We start from the raw sequence: 16,803 nt of genomic DNA on the forward strand, positions 1-16,803 counted from the left end.
CTGACTGTGATATGTTAGTACTGTTGTACTCGAGTTAAATATCTGAATTCCTTCCTCCACTCGTGTTTACTTTAAACACCTATCACCTTCATCGTGATGGCATGTCTTCAGAAAGGTCTCGGGACGTCAGGAGGCAACGTTGCGTGCGCGCTCGCGACCCCGCTTTGGCGTCGTCTCTCTGACGTCACCGCCCTCTGATCATCCGAAATCCCTGATAACACGGCGCGCGCTCCCGCTCTGCTCTGAATGGGGGCTCAGTCCAGCTTGTGACAGCTCGTCCTGTAGTGTAACCGTAGAGGCCACGGTCCGCTCATCCAGTCGGGTCCGCTGCTTTCAGACGCGCCGGTAGTCCACGGCCCTGCTCCTCCGGTAGTACACATTTATTCAGGTAGTATGGTACTGCACTGTCAGTCCAACTAGTTCGGTTAGTGTACTGACTCTTCTCTTCTTAGCCCGGCAAGTTAGTGTACTGACGGGCGGAGCTGTCTCTGTCTGTCCAGGAATGAGAAATGATGGCCGCAGCAGAGGAGAAAACCTTCCGACGGTTCTTGGAGCTCTTTATTCGGGAGATGAGGATGCCTCTGCAGGAGGGCGACCCGCTGCCGATGCGCCCCTTGTCGGACCTGGTGTCTGAGGACGAAGTGGAGGGGGAATGCCTCGACCTGTGTCTCCAGCACCTCTACAAATAGTTAAGTGTCCACTTTTTGTTCGTGGCATGCTGTCATTTCCGTGTCTCTGTATAGTCAGATAATGTCAGTGGCCGTGCTTTTGAAATGTGGGTTTCTACTTTGTGGAGAGCTGCGCCAGGTGAGCGGAGCTGCGACCCCGACTGGGTCCAGAGCAGGATGAAGCGGGATGCCCGAAGCCTGCTGCCCTCCCGGGCGGCCAGCCGCCTGCTTCTGGGCATACCAGGGTGTGCCAGCATCAAGTTTAGACAAGTGCCGTTACAGATGCGGAATTAAAGCTAAAGCAGAAGTTAAAAGCCGCCTCGCCTCGGAATGTGTTCGTGTTGTTCTGCGTGTTTTATTTGCGCACTTGCGCCTGTTTTGTGCCAGAAATTTACGTCGGAGCTGTAGGTCCACAAAAGGTGAACCCCTGGTTGTGCGTAACAGCACGACGTCATTGTGGTGTAGGAGGAGGAGGAAGCCATCGCCATCACTGCTGAGCGCATCTTCACGGGCTAAAAATAACCCACCGGTTACGTTATTAGCCTGAATCGTTACGCTCTAAAATCCAAGTCGCAGACTGAATGAATGGCCGCAGACTGAGATTACCACATTTATATCAGTGACATTTAACAGATGTGTGCTGTTTACCTCAACCTCAATCCCATTGCGAAAGGAAAAGAAGCAAAGTACAGATATGTTTATGAGTGGACTCTTCTCTAACATGCACGCTTTTAACAGCTGCTCAGTTAAATTAGTAACAATCCAGCTTCTGAGGCACGAACAAACTTGGCATGAACGGTAAAGCTGAGACAGAAATGTACGGCTGCCCTGAGCTCTGCTGCCTGGCCTGGTTTTTGAATCCAAAATAGGTGCAGAAACTGTGCTGGGAAGAAGAGGGTGGAAGGACTCATCTAGGGCACCGAGTGGCAAGGGGACTGCATGGTTGCATGTTGAAAATGACTGCACCGACCGGTCTGCATGCATGCTCTTCCAGCTGTGGTGAAGATAAACTCACGCACAGCCCGGAGTGCTCACAGGGGCTTTCTGCAGAGCGTATTTAACCTGTTGCAGCAGCAGCCACATCCAGATCAGTGTCACCGCACATTCACGCTGTCTCTATCGCAATGTCCAGGTTTGTTTGGCTGGCGGATACAAGGTCACTGACCGTTCAGCACTTAACATCTAGCGCAGCTTGCCACCTCCTCCCTCTCCCTGTCTTCACATGCAGGTTAACCCCAAAGGACAAAGAGTGGGAACAGTATGAAAAAACCTGTAGATTTTTCTGTTTAACTCATGCTCTTTAGGAGCAGCTGCATCGGCTGGCGTGCCTGTGCCTGATGGTTTTAAATATTCAAAGAGCAGGAGCTAACAAGTTATTAGCAGGTACAATACATAACCACTGAGTGTAAAGGTTTCCAAACTGAGATGCACAATAGAGGAGGAATTAGCTACTACCCACTCTAAATTTATTGAGCTTTTTTTTTAATGTCTTCTGTATTTGAGAAACCTCCACAATAACCAAAGAAAGCATGAAAGATAGAAGTGCCTTTAACCTTAAATCAGTATTTATAATGACCAACAGGGGGCGACTCATGTGGTTCCAAAAAGAAGTCCAGATTATAGAAGTCTATGGGAAATTGACTGTGGGCTCCTATGATCCATGACCTCAGTAAATGCCGTCCTGATGACTTCCTAGGCCCAATCACTAGTTTAAGGTCATAGATTAAAACATGAAGTCAATTTTGTAAAATATAGTTATTATTATCAGTGCGCATGCGCCAACCAGCGTGCAGCCTGTTACAGTCGCTCCTGCTTTTCTCTTAGTTTAGCTCTTTTTTCTTACGTATTCTTTTTTTTTCTGACTTGTATTTTCCTCCGTTGTCTATCTCTTACTCAATCATGTGGATTGAGAGAGTTTTTGTTCTTCTGGTGGCCGTGGAACTGTTACTTTTATCATGGAACGGGACCGCGGCACATCTCCTACACGCACGGACTGTTTACTCCAGAGATCAGCTGATCGCCCTGATGCCGGCCGGCTCGCTGGCCAGGCCCGCAGAAGTGCCCGCAGAAGTACCAGCTGAAATTTGGAGGAAAACACATCGGGGATGCAGAGGTCAAGGACAGAAGAGAAGAAAAAAGGTGACGGTGAGACAGCGGAGGCTCGAAGCGAGGAGGAGGTTTAAACCGTGTCTGCCGTCTATCGTGATGGGAAATGTGCGATCGTTGGCAAGTAAAATCGACGAGCTCTCAGCACTGGTACGGAGTCAGAGGGAATACCGAGAGTGTAGCCTGATGTGTTTCACCGAATCATGGCTGCACCAGGTCATTCCCGATGAGAATGCTTCCGTGGAAGGCTTCCACACTGTTCGGGCGGACAGGGACAGCATCGCTAGCGGTAAGCGTAAAGGAGGTGGGCTTGCTGTTTTAGTTAACAACCGGTGGTGTAACCCTGCCAACATAACAATCAAAGAAAGGATTTGTTGCCCGGACACTGAACTGTGTGCTGTTGGACTCAGGCCGTATTATTTACCCAGGGAATTCTCTCACGTCATCTTGGTGGCTGTTTATGTTCCCCCCTCTGCTAACCCCACAGCTGCATGTGACACTATCCACTCTGCCATAGCTCGGCTACAGACTCAGCACCCGAGTGCCTTTATTGTGATCTCGGGTGACTTCAACCATGTATCACTGGACAACACACTACCAACATTCAAACAATATGTGGACTGTCCCACCAGGGGAGAGAAAACTTTAGACTTACTGTATGCTAACGTCAAGGATGCATACAGCTCCTCCTCCCTCCCCCCACTTGGTAGGTCAGATCATAACCTGATTCACCTCACCCCCCGCTATGTGCCAATTGTGAGGAGGGAACCTGTGACCACCAGGACTGTTAGGAGGTGGTCAGAGGAGGCAATAGCGGAACTACAGGGCTGTTTCGAGGTGACCGACTGGGAAACACTCTGTGAGCCTCACGCCGAGGACATCAATGGGCTTACTGAGTGTATCACAGACTACATAACTTTCTGCACCGACTCCATTGTTCCAGCTCAGACTGTTCATTGTTACCCAAATAACAAGCCGTGGGTGACTAAGGACATCAAAGCCCTCCTCAACAACAAGAAGAGGGCTTTCAGAGGGGGCAACAAAGAGGAGGTGAGGAAGGTCCAGGTGTTACTAAAGGACAAGATCAGAGAGGCTAAGGACAATTACAGGAGGAAGCTGGAGTGGAAACTCCAGCAGAACAGCATGAGAGAGGTGTGGAGGGGCATGAAGACCATCACTGGATTCAGGCCAACCAACAGCAGGGGAGCTGAGGGAGGTGAGAATAGAGCCGACGAGTTGAATCTGTTTTTCAATAGATTCGACACCACAGTGTCTGCTCCCACCCCCACAACCTCACCTGCAGTCAGCCTGGAATCCAGAGCCACACCACTGTGCCAGCCTCTCTCTTCACATGTTGCCTCCTGTGAGATTCCTGACACCCCTCCCCCACCCATCACCTTCACTCAATACCAGGTTGAGATGCAAATGAGGAGACTTCACTCAGGCAAGTCTGCTGGACCAGACGGAGTGAGTCCCCTTGTCCTCAAGGCCTGTGCCCCCCAGCTGTGTGGAGTCTTTCATAAACTGTTTATGCTGAGTCTGAGTCTGCAGAGGGTCCCGGTGATGTGGAAGACATCATGCCTCGTCCCTGTACCAAAGACGCCTCGTCCCAGTGGCCCCCAGGATTACAGGCCCGTGGCACTGACCTCCCACATCATGAAGACCCTGGAAAGGCTCATCCTGGACCAGCTGCGACCCATAGTAAGACCACATCTGGATCCCCTTCAGTTCGCTTATCAGCCTCGTCTCGGAACAGAGGACGCCATCATCTACCTGCTCAATCGTGTCTACACCCATCTGGACCAGCCGGCGAGCACTGTGAGGGTCATGTTTTTTGACTTTTCCAGTGCTTTCAACACCATCAGGCCGACCCTCCTGGGTGATAAGTTAGCAGCGATGCAGGTGGATGCTTCTCTGGTGTCCTGGATTGTTGATTACCTGACAGGAAGACCACAATATGTACGTCTCCCACAGTGTGTGTCTGACAAGGTGATTAGCAACACAGGGGCACCACAGGGGACTGTCCTCTCCCCCTTCCTCTTCACCCTCTACACCACAGACTTCAGCCACTGCACAGAGACCTGCCATCTTCAGAAGTTTTCTGATGACTCTGCGGTGGTTGGATGCATCAGCAGGGATGATGAGACAGAGTACCGGGCTGTGGTCGACTCCTTTGTCACGTGGTGTGAGCAGAATCATCTGCAGCTCAACGTGGCAAAGACCAAGGAACTGATCGTGGACTTCAGGAAGACCAGGAAACACTTGACCCCTGTTTCAATCCAGGGGGTCAGTGTTGACATTGTGGAGGACTATAAATACCTTGGAGTACACATTGACAATAAACTGGACTGGGCTAAAAACACCACAGCACTTTACAGGAAGGGCCAGAGTCGTCTCTATTTTTTGAGGCGACTGAGGTCCTTCAACATCTGCCAGAAAATGCTGAGGATTTTCTATGAGTCTGTGGTGGCCAGTGCGATCCTCTATGCTGTTGCATGCTGGGGGAGCAGGCTGAGGGTCGCAGATGCCAACAGACTTAATAAACTGATCCGTAAGGCCAGCAATGTTGTGGGGATGGAGCTGGACTCCCTCAAGGTGGTGTCGGAGAGGCGGATGCTGTCCAAGATAAAGACAATGTTGGATAACACCTCCCACCCACTCCATGACATGTTGGTCAGTCACAGGAGCTCGTTCAGTGAGAGACTGAGATTACCGAAAAGCACCACTGAACGACACAGGAAATCTTTCCTGCCTGTGGCCATCTCCCTGTACAACGCATCCACTTAACACACTGTTTGCTGCTACAACTACACATGTTTCTTTTCCAAATATTTATTTATAAGTGACTTATGTATGTATGTATGTATATATATGTATATATTGTACTATTCTTAGTTAGCGTATTGTCTGTCTTGTCTTAATGTTGGTTTAAAATGGAGCACTGTAACAAAAAATAATTTCCCCCAGGGATCAATAAAGTATTCTGATTCTGATTCTGATTCTGATTATTAGAGTTAGAAAGGAGGATCATCCAGCATAAAAATCCAGCCAATGAGAATGCAGTGTCTTTGTTTTCCCTTCGGACTGATCCTTTCGTCACATTTTGTATCAAATATCAAGATGACGATAGTGAAAATACTAAGTTTGAGGCTTCATGATGCCACTTTTTTAACCGTTCATCTACATTCATCTTTTGCAATGTCACATCACACTTCCATCTTTTCGTGATACTTTGATACCCACAGTGAATGCTAATCTAGTGAAAGCTGTAATGTTTAAAGATTGTCGCTCACGATCCAATCACAAACAAGTGATTGGGACTGTATTGCAGATATATATATATATTTTTTTAACCCACTGTTTCAACGCTTCACAGTAGGCGTGCCTGATCTTTCAGCAACTGATCAACCATAAGGTGGGCTTACAGAGTTTTGATTAGCATTTAGTAAAACTGTGCAATTAATCAAATTTTAATCTAAGCAGCAGTTTTGCCTTACACTTATTAATAAAACAAAACAGCCAAGGTGATTATTGGACCACGTGATCACTCCCCACAACGATCAGCTTCTCCCTTAGTTTTGTGTAGAACTTCAAAAGCGGCCAGAATTTTTAAATTTAGCAACATATTTGAAAACTCAAAAAGTAGAATTTTTCTCAACATTACAGCACAAGTCTCAAGTCTCAAAATCTCTTGGTGTTGCCGGGTTCAGCTAAAGTCACAAAAGGGAACACAACCCAAGTTTACTCCAAGCTTGTTGCACACTTACCTTCGACAAGACGTTGAGGGAGCTTCACAACCTCAACGTCTGGGAAACCATTTAAATGCAATCGCTCACCAACCATGTTTTTTTTGTGGTCACACGGAGGTTGATGATCTATTTTTTCCTCTACTGTGATTGAGGCCTTAAGCAGTCACTGCACTTCACACTGTGCTTCGTGTACTTTATAAACCTGGATACGACAAAACATGTCGCCTGTACGATGATATCACCTACGGAGATACACGTCTGCACTATCCTCCCTCCTGCATCGTGATAATACAGAGGTGGAATACACAGGGAGGAGACATCACACAATCTTTGTTAAAATTTCAGATTTGCACTGTAGATATGCACGTTTCCTATTGCTTGGCTGGTTAGTGGATCAACAGCAGCCATCTTTGATCGTATGAGCGACCAAAGACATTGCCAGGAAAATTTCAGCATGCTTATCTTTAGTCTTGGGAAAGCCCGAAATCACACATCATATATTTTATCTAGCTGCCCATATGGACACTAAAACAGGTTTGGTTTTCTGTGATGATTCCTCCAGTTCATACTGCACATTAGGAGTCTACTCGCTAATGCGCTTCATACTTTAATCCAAAGATGTGTGACTTCGCTCTGACTCACAAGTCTGAGCTTTCAGCTGGGTGAACGTGAGCTTCCACCCTCACCACCTGGTGCCAAACCACTCCAAGGAAGCAGAAAGTTGAGGCCCGAAGCAAGAGTTTGAATCTGATGGGTTTCTATAGAAGTGACTGTTAGTTCATACATTCTTGGTTGTATTCAACCGATTTCAGAGCTGACAGAGCTGCATATGAAAGTACAAATGTCTGATGTGATGAAATTGGACATTAGTTGATCTTTAACCCGACAGCTTACTAGTAAAAAGTAGCACACCTAATCTTTCAGTGGACTAGTTACCAATTCAGGCACCTTGCTTAAGACAACCCTGGAAAATATCCCAATCTTTAATCAAAAGGTATTCCACATTGCCTCTTTATCTGTTTCTTAACTTTGTAATAATTCTTTGATGATATAAATGAATTAAAATACTATCAATAATAATGCAAAATAATTGCTGCACACCAAGATTATTACATAAGACTGTGTTTTTATAACTAAAGCTAAACCAAAAAGTAAAAGTAGGTGTGAAAAAACATTTTAGCCAACTGCCACACAGCATGTTTGTTCATCTGTAATATATAAATGGTAATATAACAGTGAACTAGGCCATTTGGAGAATGATATTAGTCTTAGATGCTGTTATTGCTTGAACTTTGTTTTACTACAGCCCTCGGAAACTTCATTCCTTCTGAAACAGGTGTGAAGGTGAAACAAGGCAGAAGCATGGCTGCAAGATGTGGGTGTTTTATATGTACTGTAGTAATATTTTTGCGCAGCTCTGTGTGATTCATCGTGTGAGAGTTACTGCTGATCGGATTCGAGTGAAAAGCTAAAGTTGTGGCAGTCATTTTAAAAATAAGAGTCCGTCCAATCTGGATGTGTGAAGCATCCTTTAGCCAAGCCTACCAAAATAACTGCAGCTCAATGCACAGGCTTACTTTGTAAAATATCCCACTGTCTCTGTTTTCTGGCAGAGGCACTTTGTTGTACATTTGGCTTGTTAGAGGCAATGAATCACTCATTGGCCACTCTCCATGTAACACTATATTTTCAAGGGAGACAGATTTGAGGAGCTACTGTATGAAGGTCAAACAGGGCCATTTATTTCTCCCATCTTATATACCCAAGGCAAAATGTTGGAGGCGTTAAATTATTAATTAATATATACTGCTTAAGGAAAAGCCAGTTGGTTCCCAAAAACCCAGAGGACTCGTCTTCTGGGAAACATGAATATCCCAGATCGGCTCTCCAAGATAAACAAAAGCATCAGTCATTTCAGCCAGCGGAGCAAAACTATATGTTTAGAAGCCATGACGCTGGTCAGTTGGGAGCAGAAGTGGGAGTAATTTACTGCAGAGCCATAAAATTTACTAACAGTTGGACGTGTGAAGCAGCCCGGGTTGATGGATGGGTCAATAAAACATTTAACTGTAGAGACGACCTTTCATTTACTATTTCAGATTCACACGCTACTCGGGTTTGCTTCAATAAAATCCACAATTTCCCCCCCAAACCTCAATGAACTTATTATTATAACTAGTTAGACTTAGCAGAGAAGATGTTTAAACCCCAATGTTTCACTACATTTTTAAATTACTGTGCACTGAATGGGTTGAATCAGTGAATGGTTGGATGAATCTGATTTTCGGCTCAGTTTTATGTGATTTAGGTATGTTTTATGTCGCTCTTATTGCTCACATTGTGCTGTGTTGGGCTGCTGCAGCTGTTTTCAGAGAAAAGCTCTTAAACTCGTTCTGTCCAGACCATTTGGCAATATTTACAAGTAAAATAATCAGTCAGGGAGAAAGTTGGAAACAATAATATCCGTCTCACTGTTTTTCTCACATGCAGTGACGAGTGGGTGCTCACTCTCAGAAGTTGTGCCTCAAGGAGAGTTCTTGCAAGAGAGCACGGCCTCTGAACAAACCAACAAAAACAAGCTGTATATCAGAGATGGTAAAAAACTAGAAAAATACACATAGATACACATCAAACCATACTATTGCTGGGACGACAACAAGCCAAATATGATAAATATTGAAAATGAAATGAGCAGCATGCACGCTGCAGGGCTCCAGTTTGACTGTTTTATCGCACTAGCAAAATGATAAAAAGCGCTTGTGCTTGAAGACGGTAGCAGTAGTTGACAGAGACAGTATAAAAGATGGGACATAGCTACTGTGACCTCACTCCAATCGGTTTCTGAAGTCCCGTTTTGAAGCCTAGAGATGAGCGTTTTCTGCCAGAAACATTTTGGCTGCACAAAACAGATTTGGTGAAACGTCACAGTTTTCATGATGTAGTTTTCTATTAAAACTAGAGCCCTGCAGTGTATGAGCCTGAGCAGAGCATTTTCTCCAGCGTCATCTCCATTGTATCTTAATTTTTGACCATATTGGGACAATAATTGACAGAAAAAACATCATCTTGTGTTGAATAATACTTAAAACTAATGACTGAGACTATAAGCTCATAGATCAACGGAGCTAAAGGGTCGGTTTCCCATAGATTTCCATACAACCGTTTACAGCCAGAGAAGTTTCCGCCTGAAGGGAAAGAGTTCAGGTTAAAGCCTCACTTTTCAGTCCCAGAAGTAGGTCCTTCTATTTTATATCGGGAATTAACACAAAAACTGTCTAAACTTTCATCAGATCAAAATGAACAGAACGCGTTATGAGATGGTTGAAACCAAAATTATAGCAAAAAAGAGAGTGAATCACATTTGCAAAGGGATCAGAAAAACTTACAGCTCAAACTAAAAAGTGGATGATGTGTCAGTGTTGTTTCCTCAACTTGTTTAAAATCTGTTATTTTACTTGAATCCAACCAGGAAAGTTCATCACTTTAGCAGCCGATCTTGCAGATTTAAGTGGCGTCTGGTTTAAAGTGTTTTAACATGTAAAATGAGCTCCCTCAGTATTAGGCTGGAGGCAGTCCTGCAGGTACAGGAGAAACAGGCAACACATAGATCACGTATCACCTCCAATTCAGACCCGATACACGATCTAATGTATCACTTAAGCGCCCATTAACCTTGGCTGCAAGCTCTTAAAGCTGGGCTCTTTGTGCATTAAGGCTGCGAGTGGAAATGCAGAAGTATTAGCTGCGTGTATTATTTGTTTTTGTTTTTTTACATAATTTACAGCACTTATCATTGTAGCAACCCAGGTATCCTCTTGCTTAGAGTAACAATGGTCAGTCTGAGTACAGCAGGCAGGAACAGCAGCAGATTAATCATGTTTCAATCAAGCGTCTTTGTATGTGAAGTTTGATAACAGTGCTTCAGACAACAACATGGCCAATCAGTATGCCTGGTCCACTCTCACTGTATTATTTAGCTCCTTAGTTTTACTTGTTTGAGTTGGCATGTCCTTAATTTCTGGTTGTCTGAGGACAGTGTGTTCAGATCAGTGGGAAGGACATTTTATAGCAGAATGTGGAGCCGAGTTTTATAGTTTACTTTGCAAAATAAATAAATAAACATTAACTATAACATAAAATCCCTTTTCAGTTTAACACAGGGTCTTGGTCTTTTGCTTTTATAGGGATGCAGTAAAAGAATTAAATGAGCGTAAAGGGACGCGGGGAAGGAAAGCTGAAAACAGCTTCCTGCTCTGGCTGTTTGGAATAATGGGTAGAACCGGAAAAACAATTTTTCTGACCCTGAGTTCCTCTTTTACATTTCCATGGGGTTATCCCCAGTGCTAACCAAATAAGCAGCCAAAAGTAGCTGTGTTAATATATGTAGCAGCTATCTTTCCTCTTAAATGAGATCAATGGGTTGTATTGTGCTGTGATATAATTTGGGCTCTCTTGAATCTTGTTTTTTTTGTATGTCATGTATGTTTCTTTATGTATGTCATGGTATGTATGTGATAATCATCACCTTATGGTTTAAATTGGGTTTGTGTGAATGGACAACGTCCTCACGGGGTCGAAGTGATGGGCAATTTGCTCATTTCCCTGCTAACTCATCAGTTTAACATTATTATTATAACAGGACTGATAACAAGTTGAGTCTGCCTCGCTGTAGTTTCATGTAGCCATCTCCAGATACGATTAATGCTTGTAGATCTCGAGATCTAAAATGAAAAAAGTAAAGAGCAAGGGAGATGCTATAAGTTGATACCATTTAAGATGCTCGGCTGATATCCGTCCACTTATCACGGCAGGCTAAATCGTGCAAAGAACAGGTAACCATGCAAAGACGTCTCTCATCTCTCTAATTTATAGAGGTTTTCTAGTCTTAGTGACTCCTCAAAGCAATTTAGACTACATCTAGCTATACAGTCATACTGCACTTTATTCTCTATGCTTTAAGCTCTTTATCTTCCTCACATTCACAGCCACATTAGAATCCCGAGATAACCTGGGAGGAAGCCACGCAGGCACATGGAGAACATGCAAACTCCTCAAACCGGGAACCTTCTTACTGTGAGGCAACAGTGTCAGCACACGTATGTGCTGCTGAGAGAGAGCAGTGTTGTCTTTTTTGTGTTCGGGGCAAACATGAAGGGTTGGAAGCACAACCTTAGGCAGAGTCCGGTTTGAATGATCATCTGGTCACAAGGGAAAAATACATAGTCCCCAATTGGTTTGTGAGTGAATTATTTTGAGGTTGCCGTCAAACGCTAAAGATTGTGCTGCATCAAAGACCTCCATGCGATTTGTTTGACTGAATTCTCTTTACTTGAAAACCAGAAATAGAGGACATTTGCCTTCAAAGTAAAAGTTCCGCCATAACGTGTTAGAATAGGCTTGACTTATTTTGTAGGCGATTTCCATTCGAGTCGCACTTTTCAGAGTTTCAGTACTGCTTGGACAATAACTAGCAGGGGGTTGTAGACAAATCATTGCCCGTGGCAACCTGCTAGTGACCAAAATTATTGCAAGGAGGTCTTTCAAACAATTTTTCCACCAGCAGCTCGTGACCATTGGTGACCAGTCTCTAGGCCTGAGGTAGCATGCCTACCTGTGCTTCCTCTGCCAACCTGTTGGTGATGGTATTGGTCATCAGAAGACGATGACCCTTTGGAACAGGTCACCCGAAACTAGTTTAAGAAAAATTTATGAGCAAAGCACTGTAAAACAGTTAAAATTGTTTAGGCTTAATTTTATAGGACAATGGGGAGAGGAATCAAGAAAGGCCTTGGGGCGGATTTGAACTTCTTATGGTGCATGCGCGCCTCTTATTTTTCTCTGCAATGCAAAAGAAATCTCCTTTCCCAGATGGAAGCTGTTTATATACCTCACTGCCTGGATAATTTTAATGCACGGTAACAGGAGGCTCTGCTGTGGCTGTTAGAACTGACTGATCATGTAACTGAACTGTAATGTAATGAAGATATTTACAGAGAATACGTGCTGAGTGTGGAGTTTGGCTGATACCTGATCGGTCTGAGCATTGAGGCTGAGAGATGCTAAAAAGCTTTGCAGGGGTTATTGACAAAAAATTTTAGGATATGAATCTGTCAAGCCATCGACACAGTAATGAGGTTAAATCCTCAGATGGATTTGATATGAAATAAAACAGTGGGTATTTGCTGAATCTAGATTTGTACCTGCAGACACGTGGGCTTCGGACGCTAATGGACGAGAAGCTGTAGCAGTTGAAGCAGACTAATGGTATGAGTGTGTTTATATTTGTGGTGGCCAGCATCCTACATGGATGTCTCTACAGTAGCTCTGCTGTGAGTGTAATGATAGTCGGAGGCAGCAGCTCTGGTGATTCATCCCAACGTGTCATTAGTTTGTCTCTGGGTTGAACAGCTAATAATAGACTTGTGCAAAAAGAGAGAGATCCCCTCTGCGTGTGAATGTGTGCGTTAATAGGGGGTGGGTGAAGCACTTGGTGTGCTAGAACGTGATTGGAGGTGTGGACAGAGCTTGTGTGTGTGTATTAATCCATTTTCCTCCAGGCAGCTGGGAGTCACATCTGAAAAGAAGAGGTTGCGGTTTACTCTCTCTAAACACAGTTTGATTTGAAATGTACGTGGATGGCATTATGCTGGTGCGTACACCCATCAGCCACAACACTAAAACCACTGACAGGTAAAGTGGATGACTTCATCTCATTACAATGCATTATTCTTCTGAGACATTCATGCGTGTGTTACTTTGAGATGTACCATCCATCCACACACCAACACTAACAATTCAGTCCCAGAATTCAACTCCATCCCAGGTCATCCTGTTCATGGAAACCAGCATAGTGCTAAATCTGAGTGTTTATTGGGGGCTTTCACAATATGTGATTTTTGTAGATAATTGATACATTTGTTGAAATATCTACAGATATTAGCGGGAAACACACACACACAAACAGACTGGGTAATATTTGTAAAGTTGCTTTTTTAAACTACTCTTGTCCAGAAATGTGTCCAAACTATAATTTGGAACCTGTAATTTAGTATTCAGTATCTTTATATAAGTAGAGATACTAAACAAAAATAATCAGCTGCTGATGTTTACTTCATTTCTATCAGACAGCAGTAAAAAAAAAAACCCTGATGTGCTGCACTATTATTAAACGCGAGGCTGTGGTTAACTAAGGAAAATCCTGCACAATATCTGCTTAAATAGAATTACACACAGATATAAGTATCAAGTATCATTTAGCTTGGAGCGGGTGGAGCTGCTGACAGAGCCTTAAGCTGGTGATAATTATTCAACTAAATATATTGAAATAAGCCAGCAGTGTTTCCTTACTCATATAATTTACTTGGGCGGGTCACCCAAGCATTTTAAACATACACCACGCAAGTAAATTTCAGCTCTGTAAAGCCTGAACCATGAAATAATTCCCTGAAAATTCAAATTTTTTGAAACAGGAATGGTTATTGATTTTTTTTCTAATTACAGCATTTTTGTGCATTTTATTGTTCGCAGTAGCACTGCATGTGTCTACATCAGGTTTTTAAAGGATAAAAAAAATCACACTGATGATGTAGAGGCATCAAAAACTCATGTATCATATATGATGAACTTAGTTTTACAGGGTTAGGATACATTTTTATCCTTTCATCTTCCAAAACTGGTAAATGGTAAATTGTACTGGTTCTTATATAGCACTTTTCTACTTCTACTACTTTCATAAACACACTTTTTTGTGGAGGGGTATTGCTCAAAATTTCTACTGTAGGAGCAGAGTCTACATCACTTGGTCACCACCTTTGTTACCAGTTGAAGATCAGGCTCTGGCTGCTGGGCTGGGGTCAGCAGACATTTGGCTGTGTCATCCCTTGAGGTTCTTGGCTCTGTGTTGACTGCCCAGTACGGAAAGGACAAGTTTTGATACTTTTCTTGGCCTGCTGTTAAGATAACTGAAGAACTTCATAATTACTTTAATGTATTTACTGAATGTAGTACAGTAAATCATTACAATACCAACTGAAAAATGTAATGTGACTATTGTAATGTGGTACTTTAAAACACACTGCACCCACCAATGTTTAAAACAGCGATGCAATTTGTTTTTGGTATAGCCCCTAGTTCTTATTTTGAAAGTTTAATCACTGAAAACTAGCTAACTCCAGTTAAATAGTTAATAGACTGTTATGTACAGCATATAAGGTGCTTTTCTAATATAACTAAACCCCACACTCACAAAGATTTCATATGCAGCTTTATTCTGGAGGATCTGGGAAGCAAACCACCTTAACCAGAGTCACACAGTTCTTCTCTTCTAGTGTTTCCCTAGATCAGGGGTGTCCAACTCTGGGCCTCAAGGGCCGGTATCCTGCAGGTTTTAGATGTGTATTTAATCCAACACAGCTGATTTAAAAGGCTACATTACCTCCTAAACATGTCTTGAAGTTCTCCAGAGGCCTGGTAATGAACTAATCATTTGATTCAGGTGTTTTTACCCAGGGTGATATCTAAAACCTGCAGGACACCGCCCCTGGAGGCCTGGAGTTGGACACCCCTGCCCTAGAGGTAGGTCAGCTTGCTGAGTCTGTCTCCATCATTTTGGACTCCATCTATTGGTGATTGCCTTTTTCTGCTCTGGGATCTGGAGGGCTACTCTGAGGACCTCAATGCAGGTAGCTAACTTCAGTCTGCAGAAGAAGTGGCTGGAGATACATCTGATTATTGCTCAGATGTCATGAAGTGTATATGATGGCTCAGTGTTCAGAGGCCAATGATGTGACTTGTATCTCCCTAGGAGAGCATACGGTCTGAACAGTTGACCAGTTGAAACTAGGATCCTAAATAAATGCTCATGTTTGCCAGGAGATTATCGACTGAAGACAGTTTCTCTGCACAACGCTCCGGGTGAGCTGTCTGCCCGCTGATCTCTTTCTTGTTACTACATGTAGCACAGTTAAGCAACCATACATTTCCAGTGAAGAGATTATTTTGTTTTTAGAGCAAATGAAATGATCTGTTTGCACCTGATTGTTTTCATGTGTATTTGCACACATTTGATCCTTTGAAGGAATTCCCTCAAATTGAGTCCTTGCTAGATTACAATACTTTAAATTATAAATTTGTTATCGTCCATGAACTGTTAAGTACTGTCCTTTGTCTAATAACTGTCTAAAACGAAAATAAATGTAAATCTGGCCTCATCGGGCACAATTTAGCTTTTCCGGAATAAAGAAAGTGGGCAGCAGTCATCACTGTCAGTTTGTGCTGAATGTTGATGAATTGATGATGACTTGAAGAGCAGGAAGAGGGGGAGTTAAATAACCCCTTCTCTCTCTCACACACACACACACGCAGCTGATAGATAGTAATTGAGGGGAAAGCCTTTCTATACCTCATTAAACAGAAACGTCTCCCACAGCTGTAAAGAACCAGGGGGCAGGATCTGGCTTCCTCCTGCACACAAGCACACACACTGTTATAGAAGAGTGGGCGGTGAGAGAGGAGCTGCCGTTGACGGCTTTATTAAAGGATAAACCACAACGTGTGACGAGCCGCTGTGCACATGTACTGTATGACTCCATGACGAGCGTCTGATAGCCACAAATCACCTGCCTCACATCACAGACAGTTCTCTTCTTTCCTAACCTTTATTTAGCACTAACCTTTACAGTTTAGGACTGCCTGCGCCTCAGTTATTATATAACGCCACAATATGTTTGGCGTAAATGCGTCAGAGTATAATGTCAAAGCCAAAGTTTGACTTCACATGGATTTCATTGCAATGATTCCTGTTTTAATTGACAACTGAACTTGTCTTCTTCTTAAAGTTTTGCAGTAAATGTAGCCTACTGGTGAAAAACCAGGGCTTTGTAGATGCCTTGCAGTGGTTCAGGCCCATTATACTGGGAATTTACAAAAAAATTTTGATGTTTTTTTTAAATCAATGTATTAATCAAGATGATATTTATCTAATTAACTGGCACTGAGAAGAAGCATTATTTTCTTCATTCTTGAGGACTTGCGGTCTAATTTTGTTTGTATCAGTAAATGCTTTAGTCAGATAGCTGTTTTTCATGTGCAATAAAACGAAAGCCGTTAAACATTCAACCATTTTCTGCTTTTTGTGCATTAGCAACAAGACAGTGAATTCCCCATAACGCTTAATTAAGACAAACAGGTGTTTCTGGACTGCTATAACAACTGTAGGAGGAAGAATACCCTTATTTTGTGCATCTGCTGGCGCTGAAGTCCCAGAAATGCCGTTCCCTGAA

At 43.3% G+C, this 16,803-nt stretch overlaps 1 protein-coding gene across 4 annotated transcripts in view; it reads left to right on the forward strand.

The window, feature by feature from the left end:
• Positions 1–168: 168 nt before the first annotated feature.
• ppm1e (protein phosphatase, Mg2+/Mn2+ dependent, 1E) overlaps positions 169–16,803 on the forward strand; it is a 64,391-nt gene continuing 47,756 nt past the window's right edge. Inside the window, exons 1-2 of one of the 4 annotated variants that reach the window (XM_080307595.1) lie at positions 169–369; positions 453–688. In XM_080307595.1, the coding sequence (XP_080163721.1) occupies positions 510–688 (179 nt within the window). In that variant the 5' untranslated portion in view covers positions 169–369; positions 453–509. Of the gene's footprint in view, positions 389–452; positions 689–12,498; positions 15,205–16,803 lie in introns of those variants that run through there. The other 3 variants (XM_026181216.2, XM_026181215.2, XM_080307596.1) reach the window with 3 other exon arrangements.

Source organism: Astatotilapia calliptera, chromosome 10 (genome assembly GCF_964374335.1).
Source record: "Astatotilapia calliptera chromosome 10, fAstCal68.1, whole genome shotgun sequence".
NCBI lineage: Eukaryota > Metazoa > Chordata > Actinopteri > Cichliformes > Cichlidae > Astatotilapia > Astatotilapia calliptera.